At 43.3% G+C, this 14207-nt stretch overlaps 2 protein-coding genes and 1 long non-coding RNA gene across 3 annotated transcripts in view; all 3 read right to left on the bottom strand.

Moving 5' to 3' along the window:
- Positions 1-320: 320 nt before the first annotated feature.
- On the bottom strand, positions 321-2182 carry NFIL3 (nuclear factor, interleukin 3 regulated). Its single transcript, XM_086414456.1, has one exon. It carries the CDS (start codon positions 2011-2013, stop codon positions 625-627), a length of 1389 nt encoding a protein of 462 aa, XP_086270582.1. The 5' UTR covers positions 2014-2182; the 3' UTR covers positions 321-624.
- Positions 321-14207, bottom strand: part of LOC147367613 (uncharacterized) — a 134575-nt gene continuing 120688 nt past the window's right edge. Inside the window, exons 4-5 of the mRNA XM_086414124.1 lie at positions 13489-14152; positions 321-2188 (exon numbers count right to left, since the gene is read on the bottom strand). Coding sequence (XP_086270250.1) covers positions 2157-2188; positions 13489-14152 — 696 coding nt within the window. The 3' untranslated portion in view covers positions 321-2156. The remainder of the gene's footprint in view (positions 2189-13488; positions 14153-14207) is intronic.
- On the bottom strand, positions 7238-9997 carry LOC147367614 (uncharacterized). The gene is made up of 2 exons (XR_015169258.1): positions 9858-9997; positions 7238-7363 (listed from the first exon to the last, which is right to left on the bottom strand). It is a non-coding gene; the product is annotated as an uncharacterized LOC147367614 (long non-coding RNA).

Genomic DNA, 14207 nt, shown 5'->3' with positions numbered 1-14207 from the left:
TGTTTTAGTTTTCCCTCAGACAGTAAAGAATCCACCTGCAGTGTGGAAGACCTGGGTTTGATCCCTGGGTTGGGAAGATGCCCTGAAGGGAACGGCTACCCACTCCAATATTCTGGCCTGGAGAATTCCATGGACAGAGGAGCTTGGCAGGCTACAGTCCATGGGGTCACAAAGTCGGACATGACTGAGTGACTTTCATTTACTATAGATGGGAGAAAACTCCTGCAAATAAGTAAAATGCAGAGTATCTTAATACAGTATCTACTTTTGTAACTTAAATTGCTTTCTTTCCCATAAAACTAAGTGCAATAGAGCAAAAGTTCTGTGCTTGTCACCAATCCTTTATTGAAACTGGTAACTTACACACTTTATAATAGAACAACAAAAATAATGTTCAATATATACAGTCTTTGCGATGGACTATTTGACTATACACAAGGCAGAGTGATAACACAGTCTAATCTTCATAATAATTTGTGCACAAAAAGACACCCAACAGACAACATGTGAACGTTATACAGTGAAATGACATCACAGGTCCAGTGAAAATTCAGGCTAATACAAAACGTACTCATCTATTGCAAATGACATCTCTAAAGGCCCAGAGCTTGTTCAGTAGTAATTTTACCCAGAGTCTGAAGCAGAGATTTGGTGTGTGGCTATAAGTCTTTTAAGTGAGACCACCTCTGCAGACAAGTTTGCTATCCCCTGCTTCAGAAACAAATTCTCTGGGTCAGAGACTTTGTAACCACTGTCTTTCATTTCCACCACTCCAGTTTTGAAACTACTCTGAGTTTTGCCATTAAGTTCTTTTTGATGCCAGTGTTCAGATTTGAGAGACCAATCTTGAATGTTAGTCACTTGGACTGAAAAGGGAGTGAGAGAAGAATGTACCAGGTTGGGGGTGGTATGCTTCTCGAGTTCGAAATGTCTCTTAGACGTCATATCAACAGGCGAGGAAAGTTTTTGCGTGCCATCAAACTCATGATCGAAGGCTTCCACTTTTATCTGCATGGCTTTGGCTTTAATCCGAAGCTTGTGTGGCAAGGCAGAGGAATTCACTTCTGGAACTTTAACCACCGTGGCGTGGACACGCTGAAGTTCGACGGGAGAGTGGATCGGGCCCTTGGGAACCTGCTGCTCATCTTCTCCGTCGGATGACTTTCCTACTGCACCTTCATCAGTTTCTGATGTCCTCGGAGAGTTACTGGAGGATCGGTTGACCTGCAGCAGAGGGGGAGAGTGCGAGTATCCGGGAAAGGAATTCCCCATGTAGTTCTGATACACGGCCCCTCGGTAGGCACCTCGGTCATCTCTGGGTTCCCTGGCATAGCTCTCCAGTTCCATTGGTTCTTGCTTGATGACCTGGAACTTGCTTTCTGGGCTTCTGCAGCCATTCTGCACAGGGCCCTCCTGTGAATGTTCTAGCGAGGATACTTCTGAAACATCAGACAGAGAACTCTGAGGAGAGTGCTTGATGACAGAAATGCAACTGCTGGCCACCATGGAGGGCTCATGCTCATCCACAAAGGCGCTCACAGTGGATTTGGAAGTCTGGTAGTCTTGAAAGTACACAGCTGTAGAATTACTGAGTTTCTGAATCTCCTGGGCATAGGCTGTTGAGCTAATTAAACCAAACTTTAATTTTAGGGAAAGCAGTTCAGCTTTTAAAGTGGCGTTTTCTTCTCCCAGTGCAATGAGTTTGTTCTCCAAAACCAGGTCATTCAGTCGACGTTTCTCCCGGGACCTCTTGGCAGCTTCATTATTTTTCCGCCTCTTTTCCCAATACATGGCATCCTTCTTCTCGTCGGGAATGAATTCCCGTTTCCTCCGACATGCTGAAGACTTGTTTTTCCCCACACTTCCTTCATTGAGAAGGAGTTCTTCCCCTGTCGTCAAGTCTTCGGAGACTTCGGTCAGGGCGGAATTAAGCACCATCATCTTGTCCACGTTGGTACCAGCATCAAGAGATGCCTGCTCCTTCTTGATGCTCTGCATTTTTCTCAGCTGCATCAGCTGCACCTTAACCTATATGAGCAGTGCAGGAGAAGAAGTTATTTCCTCAGTGTTCTCAAGTGCTTTAAAAACTGCAGTTTAAAATCCATCAATATTCTTCCTTTTGTTCTACCATCCAGAATAAATCTCTCCCACTCCTCTCACTGAACAAAGTAGGGGTCTTCTAGATGACCTGCAATACACAAAGAGAAATAGTTATCTATTTGGTAAATATTTATTGCCAGCTATGTACAAGAAACTAGACGAAGCATTGAGGGGAAATAGTTCTGTCCTTCAAAGAGTTTACAACTTTGAAAAGAAAGTAAGTACCCAAATACCTATACTGTAAAGTTGTAAAGGACAAGTCCCCACTGAGAACGGTCAGCAGGGGAGTATGTGGTCCAGGGGAGCGAGAGAAAAGAACAGATCTGCCCTGGGGAGAAACAGAAGGCGGCTGTGTTTCAGGAGAAAAAACAGTGGGGTGGGGCATGTGGGGATAGGACATTACAGGAAGGAAATGACAGATCGCCTCTGGTTAGTACATTTTTAAATAGTACTTGCATCTTGTGGGGCTTCTGAATACCTTTAGATAGCATTTATATGACTGCCAAGCAAACCAGTTCACCTCATAAAAGGAACTTTTCCAAGTAAACCCTTTTAATGTCAGTAGACAGATTCTGTAATTATATGGAAAACAGAAATGGAGCTAGATTTTTATTTCCACAAAAACAAAAATAAAAGTCACACAAACAACTGAGTTGTAGTTGTTTAATTCTTATGTGGTTTATGTCACAGTCATTCTGCCAAGTGACTCAGCACACCTGAAAAGGACTCTTCTCAATAAAGCTGTCTCTTTGACGCATTTGTGCTATGAGAAAATGCTTTTTTACCCCTGGTTCCCTCAAATTGATTTATCAAACATTCACTTAAGGTTGTAGCATCTACAACGCCTTTTTTGGTCCTGATAATTCTGTCCTAAAAGATTTCACTGATATAGTAGCTTCAGCCTAAAACAAATGGTTACTATTCAAAGGGATATTTTTTTTTTTAAGTACAGTGCCTTCTTGAAACTTAAAATTATTTTAAACTGAGAGCATGTAATTATGGAAAGAATTTCTTTCTATTTTACTAATTAGTTTCAAACAAAATATAAGAACTCGAAAACAGGACTATCAACTAGCTTCCTTTTCCACTGATGACAAATTTATAATCTGAATTTGGCCTGACAGGAGATAATAAATCCATATTAGGCTCCAATAACAATCTTTTCATGGTAGTTTCGGATCTGTGTTTCTGGACAGGGTTTCTCTGCCTAGTTTTCCAGTAGGTTATACTTTCATGAAGGCGATATGGTAAAACAACTGTTTATTCAGCACTATCTGTATATGGCACTCTCTCCTGCCCCATTAGAAAGAGTTAATGTTTCCATGTCCCTCTTTCTTTCTTGTGCATAGTTTTATATTGACTAATGAAGTTTGATTTTATCAGTTGGAAAAGCCTGCCAGCTTCTTGTGTCTTTTCCAGAAGGAATAGAAGGAATGATGTAATCATTTCAGGATCATCAAGGATAAGGTTTAATGCCACATTTTCACCCATCAAACTGAGCCAATACGAACAGTGAGTTGCAATTCAGCAAAACTTAATGATTATGAATACTGAGCTTCTGTTTGTCTTTGATAATATACTTTAGTGGGAAATGAAGGCAACGAGTCTGCCACAGCAGGCCGTGATGGTGTGAGAAAGGGAGCTTCCTAGTTATCACTTAGTAAACTACACTACTTCTTATATTTGCACTTATTATTTCTTGGTCTGACATGAAAACTCCTTTTCCTTCTACTTACTGAATGGATTATTTCCTTCTGTCAATAATTTGTATTTCTTAAATCTGTTAAGTCCTCCCCACTAAAATCAAATGAATGCTGAAGCAAGAGTAAAAATTCCAACTCCAGGAAGATAACTATATTGAACTTTTCCAAGATGCATTTCAAATCTCCACTGTATCCCCAGGTACTACTATTTATTTCCTTGTACACTATGATTCTGAGTATTTTTTTCACTTGACCATCTTTCTGTTCCATGCATTTTTAAATTTATCCTTTCCTTGGAAAAAAATTAAATTCTTTCTACATTTCACCTAACCTATGAATTGTTACAGTTATGCTTTTGAAATGCCCCACCATTCTGTCTGTATTACTCTTTCTAAACTTTTCATTCTTTCATCATTTCATATCTGTTTCATCATTTCAAACCTATGTTGAGTGAGTTAAGACTCTGATTTCAATCTCCTGTTCCAAAGAATCACGCTGAGTCTAGTGTGAGTGAGGGCAGGCAGGCAGCCCTTGCCACATGCATAGAGAAAATAATCCTACTTCTGTTTAACAAAAATATCTCACTTATTCTAAAATCTCTTAACCCACTTCTATGTGTCTAAGTACTGTATGTCCACTTCTTCATCTCTATAACTTTGTTTGGTATGTTCAAAACCTGCAGAAAAATCTCATTTCTTTTCAGTTAATCTTCCGATTTCAATTTCACTAGGTATACTAGAATCTGGATTCTTCCCTCATCTGCACATAATAACTGCCTCTATGATTCCACCAGCAAATCATCACATACTACATAAGGGTATCTTCTGTAATATTATTTATCAAATAACTTTTCTGTGTTGAAAAGAATTTACTAGCAGTTCAAGATACTATAGAGAGAGGTGCTGATTTTGTACAACGTGTATCTTCCTACATGTTTGTTTTGTATGCCCAACTAGAATGCCGATTAGTTCAGGGAGCAAATTAATATATTTGTATCCTAGCAACAAACTGAACCTCTTAGGTGCTCGTCATTTGACTGAGACTTATTTGCCTTACCTAAGAGAGCTATGTAGCCAAAAACTTGCTGATACATTCTTTGAAATTTGATATTATTACATAAATTCTAAAAAAGATTGTTTTACTTATTAAGAGAGAACTTCTCTTATTCATTACTTGTCTTATGCAACAGATATGGAGCACCTACTGTATATCTGGCACTGAGCCAGACTTGGGGCCGATAAAGATGGAAGGAAGAATCAAACTCCCAAGAATCAGGGACCCCTTAGTCTTTGGTGAGAGGCAGGCTCATGAATACAGAAGAGCACTGTACTCATCCGCGGGTGTGGTAGGAACGCTGCCAACATGGGGAGTCAGTGTACGTATCACGTTTCTAGCCACGCTGATTTTTTCTTGGTATGGTGACAATAAAAACAATCATTACAGGTGCCATTTACTCAATACGGACTATGCAACAGGCACCCTGAGCCTGGCCTGTCATTATTTCACTGCCTTCATGATAATAACCACTTTCAGATGAGAAAACTAAGGCTGGGAGAAGTTAAGCAACTTGCCCAGTGTCACACAGCTAGTTAAGTGGAAGAGCTAAGATTCTCAGTTCTGTTCTTCTCATTTCTGTGTAATATATACCCATTTACTAAGTGATTTTGGAGAAGGCAATGGCACCCCACTCCAGTACTCTCGCCTGGAAAATCCCATGGATGGAGGAGCCTGGTGGGCTACAGTCCCTGGGGTCACTAAGAGTTGGACACGACTGAGCGACTTCATTTTCACTTTTCACTTTCACGCACTGGAGAAGGAAATGGCAACCCACTCCAGTATTCTTGCCTGGAGAATCCCAGGGACGGGGGAGCCTGGTGGGCTGCCGTCTATGGGGTCGCACAGAGTTGGACACGACTGAAGCGACTTAGCAGCAGCAGCAGCAGCAACTAAGTGATTTGGGGGCAGCAAAGCACTATTAGATGTGGCCAGAACTTCTTTCAGACAACAAAGGTACCATCTGGAACTTTTCTCCATCTTCCTCAGAGTTGTTTTATATCTGTGATTATTTAATGAATTGAGAAAGCATTCTAAATTTTCATCTGTCTCTAAAATTTTAATCTCCTGGCAATCCTATATGCTAAAATAAATAGAAGAAAAGAAAAGTTACAGCTGTTGGCACTGTCATCTGCGATTTTTTTTTTCACAAACCCAAAATATATCAATTTTCAACATGGGAATAGGGTACAGTTAAAACACAGAAGACTGAGGGACTTTCCCAAGATCATGCAGCACTAGAGGGCAGAGATGTTGAGGGGAGAGAATCTATCTGTGCCTTTCAACAATACATTTAAAGAGCATGCAAAGGTGGATTGCAGTGCTTTCTAAAAACATCAGTATTTATGTTCAACTAATACCTTTATTTCAGATTCCAGTGTTTTCCCTTATGATTAATTTAACAGTCATTTCACCTCTGCCTCAAGTTTTCAGATCACCACTAACGCTGTGTTAAATCAGTCACCGCTAGTTTCCTTTCTGGTGAGTAATTGACACTAAATGCCAATTCTATGATGCTGGTGTGTTCAGCACGATCGGTTTCATTACACCCATTAGATAATATGGCTGCTTCTTAAAAACACAAATAAAAAGAGAAATTTAAGAGCAGGAGTCATCACATTCCAATGACATATTTTCCCACACCTAACACGGACGTGCCATTGCTAATTAATGCTTTTTCATAGTACATCACGAGATTTCTACAGGCAGGAGTTGTTTTGTAAGCCCAGATTTAAAATTCTACTTAAGTCAGATGACCTAAATGTTTTTAATTAAGATTAAATTTGGTTTAGAAAATTCTCTAAACAAATAAAGCTTTACAGCACAAATTCTAGTCCTAATTTCTTTTTGAGGAGGGACCTTATGACTTATGTTTACAGTAACAGACCTATATCTTCCCTGGCCTCCAACACATCTCTCAGGGAAATACTAGTGGACAATTCAAACTTGTTACAAAACAAGAAAAGAAACATTTTGTTTCAAGCATCTAAAAGCTGACTAATAGCTTAGACATTAAAACCTACTATGAAAAAATTTTATTATCTCTTGAGAGAGACTGCAAATTGCTTCTATTCTAATCTCTGATTTTAACATTCTGTCAATACAAGATGAAGTACTATTTGATATGCCCAATGATTTGGAAATATTTTGACAAAATTACCTCATTTTTCCTCTACTCTCTGAATGTGCTGTTTACACTCTTGGAGATATAGTATAGATACCATTAAAGGAAAAAAATCTTTTATGTTAAACTACATCTCTCCACTAGGAAGACAACTGCTTATTTTTGAGATAAGTGCCATTTTAGTGAAAAAAGATAAAAGTTAATGAATCAATTCACAGTTCTTTAAACTAGTAATACTAGCAAATATTAACCTACATTTTCTTCCTGTGGGTAAAATCCATGATGTGATTGTTTCAATAAAATGCTTTATTTTCTTTTCCTGGATGAGAATAAAATCTGGGGGTGGGACACCCTGAAGTTGCACGAGGATCTTCTAATCAGGCTAGAAAATAAAATGTTTTTTTCAATTAAGAAAACTATGTTAAACCTCATAAATGCCTCCCATTAATAATATAATTCTGTCTCTAGTAACATAGACTTCAACCCTGAAGTCAGAGAGAAATGTATACTTGATCAAGATATGAATACACACATAAACAGATTCTCACACGCTCTGCCAAAATCTATCCTAGCATAGCAACAAACTGACCAACATTTTCTATTCGGATACTTCTGTAAATGAATGTGTCAAAACCAGAGAAAGTTTATGATAAATGAAAATACTTCAAATTCCTTGCTCTCTCATCCTCAATAAAGGGCTACTTGAAAATTAGATTTAAACTTAATAAATACAATGACAACATTGCATTTTACTATAGCACTGATATAATTTACGGGATTGAAATATGAAATAGTATAGTATAAGCCAACTTTTTATTTTTATTTTTTTAAATAAAAAGAGTCCACTATTTGTAAGTGAGCTCTCAATGGAAATATTCTGAAGACTGCTGGGGGTAAATGCATAGATGCTAACACAACCAAACAACTTCAAGGCTTGAGCGAGGGGAACTGGAAGGGTGGGGGTGATGAAATACTAATGCATTAACAACAACAAAAACATCTGCAGTCACTTCAAAATGGGGACCATTTGTTTTCTTGAAACTTTCAAAAAGATAACTTCTCATTAACTAGCAACTAATCTGAAATCCTAAGGGACACCAATAATCATGAAGTAACCCAGTTATAGGAAATTTCTGCAACAGGTAAGTAATGCCAGAATACATGCAACATGTGGCAATGATGGGGAAAACAGGGTGCGCGCAGGGCTGGGTGAGAAAAGGGTATGAAAGGGCAAGGTTGTGAATGTTCCTAATTACACTGAGGAATCATTCCAGTTTTCCTCAGCTTGACTTTTTAATTTCTTGTTCAGTTTCTTTCCCAGTGAGCAGACGATTACAAATGCCATTTACTATGTGCCTCATGAGTAGAACAGATTATTTTAAATGTTTATTTTTAGTGTTTATTTGAAGGCTACTTAATTCCAGTTTTAGATCCCTAGAAAGTTAATTAATAAAAGACACCATGTTCTGAGAACTAAAAGGCTTATAAACATCATTCTGCTTCCAGTGAAAATGAATGCTCAAAGCACAGATTATTACGAAAGGTATCTAGTAAATCTCTACTAAACGTTCTTATCATAAAAACAAGCTAGCATACTCTAATTAAAACCATATGAGAAACAGTGTTTTTTTAACTACAAGAAAGTTATTTGTAATGAAATTTGAGAGATAATTGGGGGTGGTGGTAATATAACTTCATTTTGAAACTGAAAAGCTCTTATGTAATGTCTGTGATCAAAGGTCAATGTCTTTTGACATTCTCACACAAGTCCAATCTGGATAAAAATCAACTCAAATGTAATTTAGAAAAATAACAGGATATCAAACAATGTGTTAACCCTGTGAAATACAGGCATACCTTACAAAAACAAGAAATGAATATTAAAGGAAACTTCAATTACATTGTTTCTGTCATATTTTGAATTGAATCCCAAGTGTGCTCTCATTCCTTAATACAAATTAAAAATAAACAACTCTGAACAGCATCAATGCCATCTGGATTACAATGGAAATAATGAAGTATGTGTGATTTTACTCGGGTAAAAATAAAGCCTCGGCAATATGACTGCACCTTTTCCATTCTATGCTGCAATCACATTCACGTCTCGGAACTGACTCTATGGACCAAAGCAAGGTCAACTAGAAATATCCACTCAGCTGGTGAGTCAAGCACATTGCTCAACATGGGAAAGGGCCCAAACAAAGGGTTTTAATTTTCAGGTTGTTGCATCATAGTGATGTTATAATTGCACTTAGCAAAGATAAGTCTTTAACACAGAAAAGGAAATTGTTTCAAAAACTCCAGTGAGCTTGCATTCATACTCAGGGAAGAGACAGAGACAGAGCCCCCCTCCCCCACAAACCCATTTTTCAGGTTCCTGGCCTGGACTGCTAATCAATTTCTCCTAAGGTCCACTTTCTTAAGTCTAAAATGGGGATGATAATAGAAGAGTCAACACAGTGCCTGGCACAGGCAGGGTCCATTTTAGTAAGTACTAGCTCATCATCTCTTCTGAAGAATAAGCAGCATCAAGGCAACAATTATGATTAGTTCCAGGCCTAATTTTTGCCTCTTGTAATTCTTAGTGAAGCATTGTTCTATGTTACAAGGATAAACCAAATGAAATTTAATTCTACATTAATAGGTCAACCACTGACAGTTTCATGGGGCATATCCTAGGGTTTTAACCATAAAGGATGCACACAGTGCCTCCCAGGATAGCTCATCTGTGAGGTCGAACCAGCCTGTGATCTCTGACTGGAATTTTAGACCCAGAGATTATCCAGGCCCAGGAAAACCATCAAAACAAGTCAAGGGAACTGGAAAAAGACAGCTGTTTGGCCCTTTTTACACAATTAACGCTACCATCAACTCACCTCTCTCTGTTCCTTTAAACAGTTCCCCCGAACATTAACCCAATGACTTGGGAAGTATGAGGTTCTGCAATCCTGTCAAGAATTTCCTTCAAACTAAAATTACCATTGAATGAAATAGCAAATAGTTTTGAGAAAAAAATTAATCATTACTAGAACAACAACAAAAGCACAGTATTTCAAGAAGAATCTTTAACTATAGGCTTAGTTCAAACTTCAACCCTTACTGCACAGAGACTTAGGCAGTGAAAAATAAAGATGAATATTAAAATACACACACATACACACGCACATATACCTGCTTCCTGGTCACTTAAGTCACTTAGACAGGAAGCATTTACTGAGCTCCCCACAACTCTCCAGCTAAATATACAGGATTTATTCCCTCAGTTTACCTCGGAGGCCTATCAGAGCAGTCCCCAAGACTAGGGCCTGGGACCCAGCTTTTCTGAGCCCAGAGCCTGTATTCCTAGGTAGCACTTCACTGTTTCCTAGCTACTGACCTGCCTGAAACCATTAGGGACGGGGGAGGGGGGGGGGGTAGGATTTGATCCCATAGAAGCCAACTTTTAAAACAATACACTTTTCGCTGATGGCTTTTAGAAAACTGTGACGCTGCCCTGAATTTACTGCGATTTATTGCATGAGCACAGTCTCAGAAGACTTATTGCCAGGATGAAAGTACCGTAGTCTTACTCAGCAGGACAGCGGTATCCCATCCACACAAGTGTTGTGATTTTTTAAAATATTTAACTCGGGGGGATTCGAGTTCTCTCTAGTCTAGCCACATAACTAGTGTTCAAAATATATATATACCAACACAAAATATATATATATATATATATACACTTGACTCGTCAAGTTGGGGTCCTCCATGTCATCATCATCAATACTGAAGCAACCCCCACCCCCCACCTCCAATTTTTGTGGTCTGTTGACATTTGGTGGTTTTCTTAGGTCTTTTTCATTTTACAAGAATCGGAAGGACACACAATGACGCCTTCTCGAACAAAGGTGTCGGCGGTGCTCAGGAGCTCAGCGCGCAAAAAAAGCAAGGCGGCAGGCCCCTGGAGCAGCCCGGGCCGCGGCGCTGAAACGCTCAGGGGGCCGGGCAGCCCTCTCCGCGCAGAGCGGCCTCGCCCTGGGTCCCTCCAGCTCGCTCGGCTCCGATCCCCCAGCTCCAGCTGCCCTCTTCCCTCTCCCTCCTCCCTTCCCCTTTCCCTCTTTCCGCCCAAGCGAACCTAGGGAGCACCGCACTCCCCGGCAGCGGACGGTCCCTCGGCGGCCCCCGCCCGCCCCCCGCGCCACGCCCCCCCGGGCCCGCCCCCGCCGAGTGGGCGGCGCAGAGGGGCCGCGGTGCTGCCTAGACCCCCGCGCCAGAACAAAGGAATGTGGGGAGGGGGCGAGAAGGAGGAGCGCAGGCCGCCTTGCAGCCCCGGTCCAAGCGCCGCCCAAGGGCGCTCCCTGCCGTTGACCGAGGTCCGCGCCCGCCACCCCCACACCCTCCCACACACCCCCAGACCCGAAGGGGCCGCAGTTGGGAGGAACGCGCTGGGAGGAAGGGAGCACCCCTAAGGTCGCGATCGGAAGGTGGCGCTACACGGCCCCTTCAGGCCCAGGGCTCCCAACCCGAGCTCCTGAGTAGGTCGGGGGTCTGACACTGGGGCCCTGGAGCAATATTAGCTTCTAGGAAAGCGACTTCAATTACTCGGGGCAATAAATTTGTTCCAGAGGTGAATCTCTGTAATCTTTGTCCCCTTCTCTGCCCTCTCCCCGCCCCTGAAAAACCCTCCACAACCCTGCTCTTTAATTATTTTACTATTACATTAGGGGGAAACAATCTGACATACACACACCATCATACACATATATTCACACACACACTACATAAGAGTTCAGGAATAAATTTAAAATCTGAGTATATTACATAGTCATATAATTCTCACATGAATAAAACTGGGACATCCATTTAAAAAAATACAGTCTACTAACCTATATCTGTTTCCCATAAATCATATCTGGTCTGGACGAAAAAAAAAATGTGAAATAATACTGTGGCCTCATTCGCTGTTATTTACAAAAGCCAAGACCAAAAGATGACACTCGGTCATCCCCTGCTGTTCTCAGGGAACAGCACTTTCCTAAAGTGTCCTTTAAAAAGATAAATGGGAGTCAGCATCCAGCAAATCACCGGGCTCTGCGAAATGCCTTCCTAAAAATACAATCTTATCAAAGGTCTCTCGGAAGGCGTGGAGTTAAAACTACAGCAAATGGCCTTGAACTTGTATTTGCACACAGCCCTGGAGAAAACACCAGAAATAGCGCTGTGAGGCCACAATTGTTAAAATGCGATAGTTAGGGCTAAATTTAGAAGAACGCACATTTCATTTAGGGCAAAAGACGCACATTCGGCAACATGAGCAAACTCAATGCTTACCCAGTTGTCTACTTGCTTGTTTAAAATATCCTTTTAAAAAACTGTTACAGTGACATTTTAAAGGCTGAGATTGTCCTACTTTCTTTGTAGCAAGATTATAAAATCACGTAATTAGCTCCCTCTTCCTATGCTCACTGCCAGCAAATTCGTCAGTTACATAATGCAACATTTCCAGGAAACTATTATGTGCTGTCTTGTCGTGTCTGAAAAAGCAATGACAATAAGGTGAAAAAAACGGCTGATCGAACGGAATGCATTAAAATTAGGAAGGTGGGAGGTGAACGTCACAATGGTTTGTCCCAGATTTAAAAAGAATAGTTCAGAACACCAAAGGGACGAGCTCGGGTAGTATCCAAGATCAGAATACAACCCGAGGAATTCTTCCTTTTATGTTTTGTAGGAGTGTTTAAAAAAAAAAAAAAGACACACATCCTTTTCGTTTGGGACGTAGTATACACGCAAATAATGATCCAATACCCAACGCTGCACTACAATTACCAAATCATTGCCCACGTACGCGCACATTTGCACATTAACCCTTAATCCTTGCCAGTATTTCACCGTGGGCAGATTATGCAATGTATGCAAGGACAAATCCCACAACCTCCCCGAGCGCTGGTAAAACACGCTGACGACAAACAGGGTGGAAAACGTCTGTGCAGACTCAGCCCCGGACACAAACAAACGCAGCGCAGGCATTCTCTGAATGCCGTCACCGTTCACGCTACCGACGCTCTTTCTCAACGAGAAAATCAAGACTATTCCCCACTACTCAGCCCCCCTTCTCTCCTCCGCTGCCAGTCCCACTGAAGGGACCAGAAAGGAGAGAGCGCAGCCCTTCCCCAAGAGACGGCTCAGCCTCCCCGGCGCTCTCCTCTACCAAAACATCAATTTTCCTGAAATCAGGAGACATTATGCAACAGCAGCGGGGGGAGCGCAAGCCAGCCCGGACTACGTGCCGGAGCGAGGGCGCTGCAATCAAAGCAGCCACCTTAAGGTGGCGAGTCCCCTCCTGACAAGGCAGCAAAAGTTTATGTAATGAATGCCCCGCGCACACTCGCAGCCGCGGGCCAGCCCCGCGCACAGCCGGGCCCCACGCACAGCCCGCCCCGCGCCCAGCGCCCGCCGGCCGCGCGCTTCAGGAGCCCGCGGGGAGCCGGGCGCCGGGCCCCGGCCAGCGGTGGGCGGAGCGCTTACCGTGATCCTGCTCTCCGGCTGGCGAGTCGGGGCGGCGGGAAGAAAGAACGGGGGCCGGGAGCCGAGCCGACGGCGTTCGGGGACCGGGGTTCGGCCGGGCCTCCGGGGCGGCAGGCAGAGGTGAGGGCGCGGCGCGGGAGGCAGGCGGCGCGCCTGGTCCGCGGGCGCCGTGGCCGCGCCGGGAGATGTGTGTTAGTAGGTCAGTTCCGAGCGCGGCGCTACGTCGCCGCCCGCCAGCCCCGCCGTGACGGGCGGCCCCAGCCCCAATCGCCGCGCCCGCACCCGCCCCCAGCCCGCCGCCAATGGCCGCAGACGGCGGGGGCGGGCTCTCCGAGGCCCCGCCCCACTCCGCCCCCGCCCACTCCTCCTCCCGGCAGCGCCAGCAGCACCCGGCCCGCGTCCCTTCCCGGCCGCGGTCACCACCGTCGCCTGAGTGCCGGGAGGACCAGCGCTCCGCGCCCCGCGCCCCGCTCCAGGGTTGCGCAACGGCCGGCGAGGTCGCCTCGGTTGGGGCGAGCCTGGGGAGGGGCCGGAGACCTCCGCCTCGCCGTCCGGCTCCCCTCACCGCTGTCTTCACCCTCTCGGTCACCGAGGTGCCTTCCTGAGCCCAGCGACCCTTGCTCGCTCGCCGAGGCGCGTTTTGTTTCCCCGAACGCCGGCCGAGCTACCTGTTGCTGACCGAGTACCGGGGCTGAGGGCCGCAGGCCTCTTTGGCCGGG

The sequence above is a fragment of the Bos grunniens genome, chromosome 8, assembly GCF_055505025.1.
Source record: "Bos grunniens cultivar Pamir isolate PY7600 chromosome 8, Bosgru_T2T1.0, whole genome shotgun sequence".
Taxonomy (NCBI): domain Eukaryota; kingdom Metazoa; phylum Chordata; class Mammalia; order Artiodactyla; family Bovidae; genus Bos; species Bos grunniens.
The sequence above is the reverse complement of the archived record's forward strand: the minus strand, read 5'-3'. Positions and strand labels throughout refer to the sequence as shown.

Excerpts from the sequence above, each read along its gene's own strand:
- NFIL3 (XM_086414456.1), bottom strand. The coding sequence starts at position 2,013 with ATGCAGCTGAGAAAAATGCAGAGCATCAAGAAGGAGCAGGCATCTCTT.